This window comes from Scophthalmus maximus, chromosome 5 (genome assembly GCF_022379125.1).
Source record: "Scophthalmus maximus strain ysfricsl-2021 chromosome 5, ASM2237912v1, whole genome shotgun sequence".
Classification (NCBI taxonomy): domain Eukaryota; kingdom Metazoa; phylum Chordata; class Actinopteri; order Pleuronectiformes; family Scophthalmidae; genus Scophthalmus; species Scophthalmus maximus.
In genome coordinates, this window is record NC_061519.1 from 23,670,419 (window position 1) to 23,680,250 (window position 9,832).

Sequence of the window (9,832 nt, forward strand, 5' to 3'; positions counted from 1 at the left end):
AACTTGTCCAAAAGAGCAATTCAAGGTTGTTCTGCTTCTCGATAACGACTAAATACCATTTCTGTAGCGGGGGTTCGTCAGATTGCTGATCATCACAATGATGTTAACTGTTGTTATGGCTAACGGTTGACCTCCAATCTCACGTTTGACATTTCTCAGTGAAGAGCTGGTGTCAGAAAGGCATGTCAGCTACAATACAATATATATATATATATATATATATATATATATATATATATATATATATATATATATACTTTTATAATAATTTGCTTTCCGGCAAGAGCACGAAAAGAGGTTAGTAGCTTTGTTTCCATCGCCGCAGCTCCCGCAGTAGATTCATCAAGCTTGCGCAACAGTTAAGACCCCCTTAGAAAATGGACAAAGAGTAGCTGATGTAGAGGAATAAACCGGACGCACACTGGAGAATCGTACTTAATTATACAAAACTAATATCATTTGTGTGTTTGTCCAATTGTCTGAACGCAGCGGAGCGGTGGTCTCAAGTGCACTCAAGGGCAGGCCTGTGCCAGCATCTTTCAGCATCGTTTACTTCCTCATGGCTGCAGGAGGTCTTCCTTCCGGGCAGAATGCATCACGCGATATGGCAGAGATACGCAAGCGATGCGCCGCTCTAAAAATAGCCTCCGTGGCCGCGGCCCAAAAAACTGCCCAACGCAGACATTTCATTTCCCCTCCCACCGCAGAGCGAGAGCGGGCGGCAGTCCCCCGGCGGGGCGACGCGGCGGACACGGAGACATTGTCTCAGTTCCATCAGACAGATTAATGTGTGCAGGTGGACACAAAATGAGAAAGAGCTAATCTAAGCGGAACCCCTCCGACGCTCCTGCGCGGGCTCGACTGTCGGAGCTCGCACAATCGCCTCTGACTACAATGGAGACAGTTTGTCGGCGCCAGTAAACCGGCGGTCGCGCGGCAGACGAGCGGCGAGAGAGAATCCTCATTGAAGCCGTATCCCAACATCTCTCCCTTGTTCTTGTCTCCCTGTAGAATACGCCACACAGAGTACCTGTGTGGCGACTCAGACGAGGCTCCAGCCTCTGGAGGAGTCTGCACAGTGCAGTCACAAGTCAGTGAGCAAAGTAAAGAAATGAAGGCATAGGATGTGAAATGGGCCTTAACATACATTTTTTTACAGTATTAGTTGTCGTTTGGTCGTTTCCTAAATGTAAATTGTATTCAATATTATATTATATTATATTACCCAGGAAACAGGCGTGAGCCCTGGTAAGGTACGTTAATATCATGTTATCCACGTTGAATGTTTAATAAACGCTTTTGCTCGTGGACCCAGACTGAATATTGTGACTTTAATCTCATAATATTATGACTTTATTCTCGTGAAATTACAATTTTATTCTCAAAATATTTTGACTTTATTCTTGTACAATAATACAATTTTCTCTTGCAAATTATGACTTTTTTTTCTTGTAATATTTTGACTTTTTGTTCTTGTAATAGGACGACTTTATTCTCGTAATATTAAGACTTTATTATCAAAGTCGCCAATTTGATCCCTCTCAATGTGGCCCTAATACTCCGTCGTAGTCCCCTTTGTATATGCAAAAAAAAAAAATTGTGTATGCCTATAATATGTTTTTAATCAAGGTAGTGATCTTAATTTGATACACATAAGACTGAGAAATGTGAGGCTTGTGCCGAAGGAGTGGAGCGCAAAACAACCGCCACCATTGTCTTGCAGAGCGGGGCGCTAATAAGACGAAACAGCGTCCGTCTCCCCGGCACGCCTGTGATGTTGATGCTGCTTATTAGTCCCTTATTACATGAACGCAGTGATAATGACCTGCGAGTGGCTGGACGCACTCGACACTCATCCTTGTTCCCCCTCGTTTCACACACACACACACACACACACACACACACACACACACACACACACACACACACACACACACACACCCCCTCTCTCTCTCCTTCTTCGCTCCTGTTTTCTGTGCTACCTGCGGTGCCAGCTCTCCGTTGGTGATGATTTTTGCAATCAGGCTCCACTTTCTGTTGCTGGTGGCGTTGTGGATCATCTTCTTCCTTAGCAGCTCGCCCACGGACACGTACTGGAAGCCGTAGCGCTCGGCGATCTTCAGGCTCTGCGTCCCTTTGCCGCTGCCAGGGCCCCCTGTGGGCACAGAGGGAGAGCTGTTGATGTTTTGGGAGCGATTGTGCGATTGTGTGTTTGTGTGTGCGTGTGTGTGTGTGTGTGTGTGTGTGTGTGTGTGTGTGTGTGTGTGTGTGTGTGTGTGTGTGAATGTGTCAGTGTGAAACATTATGCGCGTGGGTGTGTAAGCGTGGGCGAATGTGTGTATTAGAATGTGGTGTTTTTGCGACAGGGAGTGAGGGGGAGAAGGGCATGTGTGTGTGTGTGTGTGTGTGTGTGTGTGTGTGTGTGAGTGAGGGGGGGGGGCAGATGAAAGAAACAGGTATGTGTGAACCTCCGACAATTGCTATTAAAAATCCTCCATATTTCAGCGGGGAGAAAAGGATGTGCAGAGGAGTGATGACAAAGAGACGACAGCTCTTACAGATGCGTAAAGCCGCATTGTTTGATAAATATTAATACGACTTGTCGATCCGTTAAAAAAATTCAAAAGATCCGAACGAACAAAGTTCATGTTTTGGAACTAAACGAAGCACAGGGAGCCGAATTATGAACATTAATACCTTGAAGGCTCGCGTCGGGACTTGCTGTGTGAGGCCGTCCCTTTGCGAATGGCCTGTGTGCACCGAGTGCCTGTAAAAGTCGGCTGACGAACCCCGGAATGCCGCTCTGCTGATTGACAGCTGCGTTCCAACGCCTAGATTTCTATGTGCGACTGCGACGTACAGTAGAAATGCCGACCGCTTACAGAGCCGCTCCTCGTTTACAGCGCGGCCAGAGGGAGGTGAGATTAGTCGGAGGGACGAGCTGTGCCGATGGTAATTCATTCCATCGCGCTGCCGTTTTTTTTTTCCAGTGGGTGAGAAGCAGAGTGGTGCATCCAAGTGAAGAAAATCATTACAAATCAGTGATTGCTAATATATCATCCGTTCGGATTTAAATGAGACGGTCCAATTCTCAGAGCCGAGTTTCAGCGAAGTGACAGTAATGAGTTCCAAGTGATGCTTGTCATTGTGTAAAGAGTATCCTGCTGGCGTACGGCGTTTGGCTCACAAGTGGGATTAACAATTGCGTGACCTTGACCCCTTGACATGTGACCCTTTGACCACCAAATCCAATCAGTTCAATCCTTGTTTGTACCAAATTTGAAGAAATTGCCCCAAGGTATTACGGAGACATCTCCCTCCCGAGAGCGGGGGCGGACAGATGGACGGACGCACAGACAGATGGACGAACGACCAAATAACATAAAGCCTCTGGCCCGGGAGGTCGCCGCTGCGGAGCCATGGAGAGACGACGTACATGAAAGTTTTGCAATAGGTGATACGGGGTTTGGAAGTAGGAGAGATGCCCTTATGTGTATTTTAAAGCAAAGTGCAATTTAAAGCTTAGTGTTTTGCAACGTTCGTCCCGGCCTCCTCCCAATATTCCCTCTGACCACGTGTGTCTCTCTCTCTCTCTCTCTCTCTCTCTCTCTGTGCGAAACCTGACAGACAAAACATTCACCATGATCCTCCGAGAGATGACAGCTGCTGCCACCTCCATGTTTTCCCTTTAAAAAAGAGGCCACAGTGTGCTCACGAAAGACAAGATTGGAAGTGGCTTTGTGCTGAGAGGAAATATACATCATCGTCATCCACACTGTAGACCAGGGGGTGACTGATGGGAGGCGGGCCGCCGTCCGGAGGGCTCCCGTTGGGGCTGTCGGGCGCCCTCCCTGTTCAATGGTAGGGGAGACACTGTTAAAGGAACTATTTTAAAGAAGGTTTATAAATAGCAACCTCTTGCTGTGCAGCTGCCGAGATAAATCTGTGCGTTTAGTGAATGTGTTCGACAGGTTGATGCAGGCCCATCAGGGAAATCAGATTAGGGGCGCGTGAGTGTGTGTACCAGAGTGAGTGACATGCAACAAGATCTTCCCCGCTGATACAAACAGAGAGAGGTGGGGTTACGTTGGAAATACCACACACACACACACACACACCAGCTGTAAATTCCCATGCAGGACAATTTTTAGATGACCAGTTAAGGCAAACATAAACCTCTGCTCTGTGTTTTGGTTGACCTTTTCATACACATGGATGAAACTCATCAGAAGCGCCGAGGGAGACACTGGCTGCGTGTTTACACACGAAAGAGTCTTCACTGCTCCGTCTTATCTAATGCAAAACATTTAAGGAATCCAGATGAGTGCTTCAAATCACAAACATCAGTTGAAGACACAGCGGCCTTGGTTTTTCTCTGTCTCGGCGTCTCCTCATTTTTTGTGTCATGTAAGGGTGCACGTGTTCATAATGTGCAGTGTTTGTGTTTCTGTCGGCTGTGCTGGTGCTTTACCGATGACGAGGATGATCCTCGGCCGCGGCCTTGACGGATCAAACACCTCGTACTCCTCTATGAGCTCCGCCGTCTCCGACAGGTCCGAGTCGCTTTCGATGGAGAACTGGCTGATGGGGGGGAGGCGGTCATACCGTCTGTAGGGAAAATTGGGACTGTCGGGCAACACTGTCACACGCACACACACACACGCACACACACACACACACACGCACAAATGCGCACGCACACACGTGCACGCACACACACACACGCACACACACACACACAAGGTACGAATTAGATCAAATTGTGCTGTCAGTCACTTTTAAAGTGCAGCTGTCACATTATTTCAAATGCCGTCAATCCCATTTTTCTGAACAAAACCAATAATGGTTTTATTAATTAATAATAATAATAATTTCGCCAGTGGGATGAATTCATTACAGTTTCATTCAGCCGCCTCTTGTGATGTAATCATTGATTTAAAACACATTCACCAAATACAGAAGTCATCGCCGCCATTCCCAGGGAGAAGAAATGGTCTCTTTATGTTCTGATCATTATGCTGGAGGACGGCATTGATCGTACTATTTCAGCAATGACAAATACCCGCGTCTGACGTGGAAATTGGGGTTTTGTTGAATCCGAAGGGAACGCAGGAGCTATCCGACGCAAACGACTTAGAAAAAAAAGCACAGAACGCTGCCGAGTGCAGCCAACGCCGGCGCCACCTGTGTGAATCTCGCCGACGACTTTCGCCCCATTCCTTACGCTTTAAATCGGGCCGACGGGAAAATGAATTCAGAGAGATGCGCGTCCTCAGCCGACGAGAGGAATCACAGCGCGTGGACATGTTCGATCCTGATTGGGCTGCAGTCCCCAGCAGCTAAACCCCGCAGCTGGCAAAGTTTAGAGGCCTCTTTGCCCCGTGTATCACAAGAAGCGAGACAAATCTGTGAAGCACGAGTCCGTGTTTTGGATATTCTTCCTGACTGAGAAGGCTCCTGTTTGATAATCATGGGCGAGAGACACCGTTAGGCCGGCAAACACAAAATCCTACAACACAAGGTTGTTCGATGAACCGGCAAACAAATCTTTGAATGCAAAAATAGACACGATGAAACAGTGCAAATGAGAAACTGTCCTCGTTGTACGAGTTGAGAACTTTGCAATGTAGGAACACGCTTTTTGCATCTGCGGCGCCTCCTCCGGTATCGGCTATGAGCTCCTGTAAGGCGACAGCTGGAACCCATAGCGATGAATGGGGGGGCCTCTCGCCGGCTGTCCCAACTCGGATTCATAATTCATGTCTTAGATTCACCCATTTCTTTCTTTGACTGAAGAGTAAGCACGGGAATGTCTGCGGTCGCGATCGGCACACTGGATTTCTTCGAAAAAACATTGTGACCTGGACGGTTTGGAAGCAGAGCGGGGTCACCGCCAGACCTTTGGAGCTGGTGGTTTTTTTTGGACATGGTGTTCTGACTCCCTCCTGGCACTGTTTTGGAAACTAAATGACACGGCTGTACCAGGAAGAAGAAAGAAGAAGAAAAAAAAAGGCCTCGTCTTATCTCATCTTGCTCTCAAACTCCCCTCAAGAGCAGCACAGCGGTCCCCACAGTGCAGGGGGGGGGGGCCTGGTGAGGGGAGAGGACTCGTGGACTCCCTCTCCCGTCGAAAAACAATGAGCTCGTTTGGTGTTGATGCCCTAAACCGTGTGATTGGCAGTCGCCGCGCGCTCACCGTTTCTGAAGAGGGACCTGCGCGACTGGCCCCCGTTGAGAGGCGGTAGGGACTTCTTGTCCTGGCCCACGAAGGTGTCCCACCGCACCTTGTCCGGTCCGCCGAGCTCCCGGACTTTCCTCAGACAGACCTCCAGGTAGTCGATGGGGTCATCGGGCCGGTAGTACATCAAACCTGTCAGCAGGCTCTAAAGGAAAAACACAACGGAGGTGGACTCGGTGAGACACGAGAGAGGGAGAGAGGGAGAGAGGGAGAGAGGGAGGGAGGTGTTGCGAGGGTGGTGGTAGAACATCGCGCCTTAATGAGGTGAAGTGTTTGGCAGTGCGGGGCTGGTTGCCTCGGCTCGGACTCCAAACGGGGAGGGAAAAACATCTCACTCTGTCAGAAGCCCGAGAAATGGGACTCGAGGCCTGGCAAATAAACACGGAGCGACGATGACCTGTCATTATTGTGGTGGGGGTCGGGGGGGGGGGGGGGGGGGGGGGGGGGGGGGGCAGTGGCTGTGATGAATGCTGAGAACGTGCTCCTCGCCAAAATGACCAGCCGGGAGTATGTTTGTGTGACATTGGTCCCGGTGACCCAGGATGTTTTAAAACAATACCTTCCTCTGGGACTTGGTCTCCACCCTGCTCACTCCTCCTCCTCCTCCTCCTCCTCCTCTTCCTCCTCCTCCTCCCAGCAGCAGCAGCAGGATGGACATAAAAAGCATCTCCCCGCTGGAATCAATCGCATGTGCGTACTTTAAGCCGATTGATCCTTTTAAAAAAGCAGCAATCGTGTAAGCGGTTAAATGACGCTGCAGTTATGATGCTAATGTTCCCCCTCCACGGCTAAATGTGTAATTTGAACTGGCTGTAAACAAAACAAACAAGCAGCCATCGCCTGCCATGAGCTGGGACTAATTAAGTGGATGAGCCAATTCACTATATCCCCTCAGGAGAGTGAATATTATTTTTCATCATAATATTCCTCTAGGTTCTCGCACCGTGTCTGTCTGTGGTGGTTTAAGTGAGAATTGTACTTTATAGCAAATATGGTTTGACATTCCTGCAACTATAATGAGATGCTTAAAAGCAATATTAATTCTTACACAACCTCTGACATATGTCATTTCCGCCTGGCACAAATATAGCACTGACGTTCTTTGAGTGAAGAGTCATATTATCACATTTTTACACAATAACTCTAAAATGAATTATATATTATGAATTTTAATAATGTTCTCTTTGTTCTGTGTATAACAGCACTTACCAGTTTTCCTGTTCCTCCTGTTGAAAGAACAGTTCCAGCTGTGAACGCCTCCTCACCTCAATTAAATGCAAATGACGCAAAGGGTGAGATGAGGTCACTTTGGTTTTTATTACCGCTGCAGTTTGACCACAATTATGACTATGTGAGTCTTAAAAACTATTTCAGGAGGCAGTGTGTTAAAAGGAAAAAAGTCTGCTCTTATTTAACCCACTACCATTGATGATGAAGAGATAGACTTTGATGAGATGCCATTCGCGCCTAAAGATGGACCATATGTCACGCACAAAAAATCTTCACCATGACTGGAATGCACTGTGCAATCCATCAATGTAAACGTGAACAAAAACAGCACACAGTCAAGTGTGCACACAGTGTTCTGTCACCTCATCCACACATCTCTCACCTCAAACAGTTGAGGTATCTCCCGCCGCGCCAGGTACTCCTTGGCATCGTTGGTATTCATCTCCAGATCGGATTTATCCTCTGAAACACCACAACTTGTCCGCAGCGGGGTTTTCCCCCTGCTATCGATCGTAGAAACGCAACCTTTTGGTTTGAACAAACGGAGCTCCGCGCAGATTTCCCCCCCCCCCCCCTCAGCGCATTGTTGCCTCGTGTGTGGACTTTCCAACTGGATTCCTGCAGGCACTGGCTGCTGCCAGCCTCTTCCTCCTCCTCCTCCTCCTCCTCCTCGGCGTTGCGGATGCGCGGCTCCGTCCGTGCGCCCTCCCGCAGCGCCGTGCGTCCTGTGCGCGCCTTGACGTTGGCACGGAGGTTGCGCGCCGTCGTGTCAAAGGAGATCAGATGAAGGGAGACAACGCACGCACCTCCTCTCTACTTTGCGCGTTCGGCTCGTGCACTGACAACTTGGAACCTGATTTATGATTTAAAAACGCTCACGAGGACGACTGCACTGATACAGTAGAGAAAGTAACTAAGTACATTTACTCATGCGCACTGTACTTTTATTGTGCTGGAGTATTTCTATTCAGTGCTACTTTATTTCAGTTCAGAGGGAAATAATGTACTTTTTATTCCGCTATGTAATTATCTCACTTTTTTATTTAACATAGAAAAGGCAGTGATCAGTTCTTCCAAAATGATGCATTTTATGGATTAAACTGTCCAACAGTATATTATTGTATTCTTGAATCAATAATATTGATACTGACACGGGCCGTTCTGCATCATGGGCACTTTCACGTGTACATTTTGTTGCTAAATTTTCTTTACTTTTGGTAAATGGCTTTTTAAATATATGTTGGCCTCTATACTGTTACTTGGTATTTTTTATGTTGTGGTATTTCATACGTTTTATCTGATTCAATGGTCTGAATACTCACTTCTCTGGAATGATAAACATGTTCCGCCTTTCCAAGCTCAAAACAAACCTTATATAATTGATATAAAGGTTAGTTATAAAGTTTAGTATAAAGTTTTATCATAGATATGATAGATTAAAACCCATGCAACCTAAAAGGGCCCCGTAGATATTTGAATAAATATCAGATTGTATTGCGAGTAATATAGACAGCGCACCTGTAGTGCATATGTGTTCTTGGCTGCAGGTCATCACTTAACTTGAATAACAATGTATATGTTTTATTTTTGCGTCGTTCATGGAAAAAATATAGTTCAGCTAAAGCTGACTTCTGAAGGTCGCACAGTCAAGATTCCCAGGCAACCCAGGAATAGGCTAATTTTTTAGTTCCTGGGCCCCTAATCCTCTCGACAGCTGACTTTGACTCTCCTTGTTGGTTACAGCACAGAACGACACTAGATTAGTTGGGAGACATGTGTAAGAGAGTGACGCTCGTCGTATCCGTGTAACATTTCATGCATGACCAAGTGTCAGTCGCTGCTGCCTGAGGATAGAACAGCCTGACAGTAAAATGCTACTTTGAAAATGGAAAGATGATTGAATTCATGCAACTGGGGACTGTATCGTTGGAGCACCATCCTTGCTTTTTCATTTTCTATCGCGATGCATTTTGGAGGAGGACATTACTTGGATGGGCTCGGTGCAGCAGGCAGAGCGAGGGAGAGAGTGATGCTGCAGGTCAAAAAGCAGCAGAAGCGGGAGACGTCCTCAGGATTAAAGTGGCTGGCAGACCCGTCAGAGCGCCCTGCGGTGTGTCAAACCTGATACGGGAACTGCCTCTCTTGTCCGTCTGCTCGCTGTGCTGCAATGTTCCATTAGGAACGCATGAGGGATATGTTTTTTTCTTCATTGCTTCACCACATGACAGACAGACAGGGCTCTGAGGCACTTAGGATACTGCAGTATAACAGAACATGCATTTTGACATCTGCTGCCTGTGATATCCATGTCACTTGTCATTAGCGAGGCCTTTACCAATTAGCTGGAGAGGGAATTTGAATATG

At 47.3% G+C, this 9,832-nt stretch overlaps 1 protein-coding gene across 2 annotated transcripts in view; it reads right to left on the reverse strand.

Moving 5' to 3' along the window:
- ak5 (adenylate kinase 5) overlaps positions 1–8,161 on the reverse strand; it is a 45,148-nt gene extending 36,987 nt beyond the window's left edge. The window contains exons 1-5 of one of the 2 annotated variants that reach the window (XM_035632996.2): positions 7,851–8,161; positions 7,448–7,464; positions 6,197–6,383; positions 4,472–4,639; positions 1,983–2,155 (exon numbers count right to left, since the gene is read on the reverse strand). In XM_035632996.2, the coding sequence (XP_035488889.2) occupies positions 1,983–2,155; positions 4,472–4,639; positions 6,197–6,365 (510 nt within the window). In that variant the 5' untranslated portion in view covers positions 6,366–6,383; positions 7,448–7,464; positions 7,851–8,161. The remainder of the gene's footprint in view (positions 1–1,982; positions 2,156–4,471; positions 4,640–6,196; positions 6,384–7,447; positions 7,465–7,850) is intronic. The other variant, XM_035632995.2, reaches the window with a different exon arrangement.
- Positions 8,162–9,832: the final 1,671 nt, after the last annotated feature.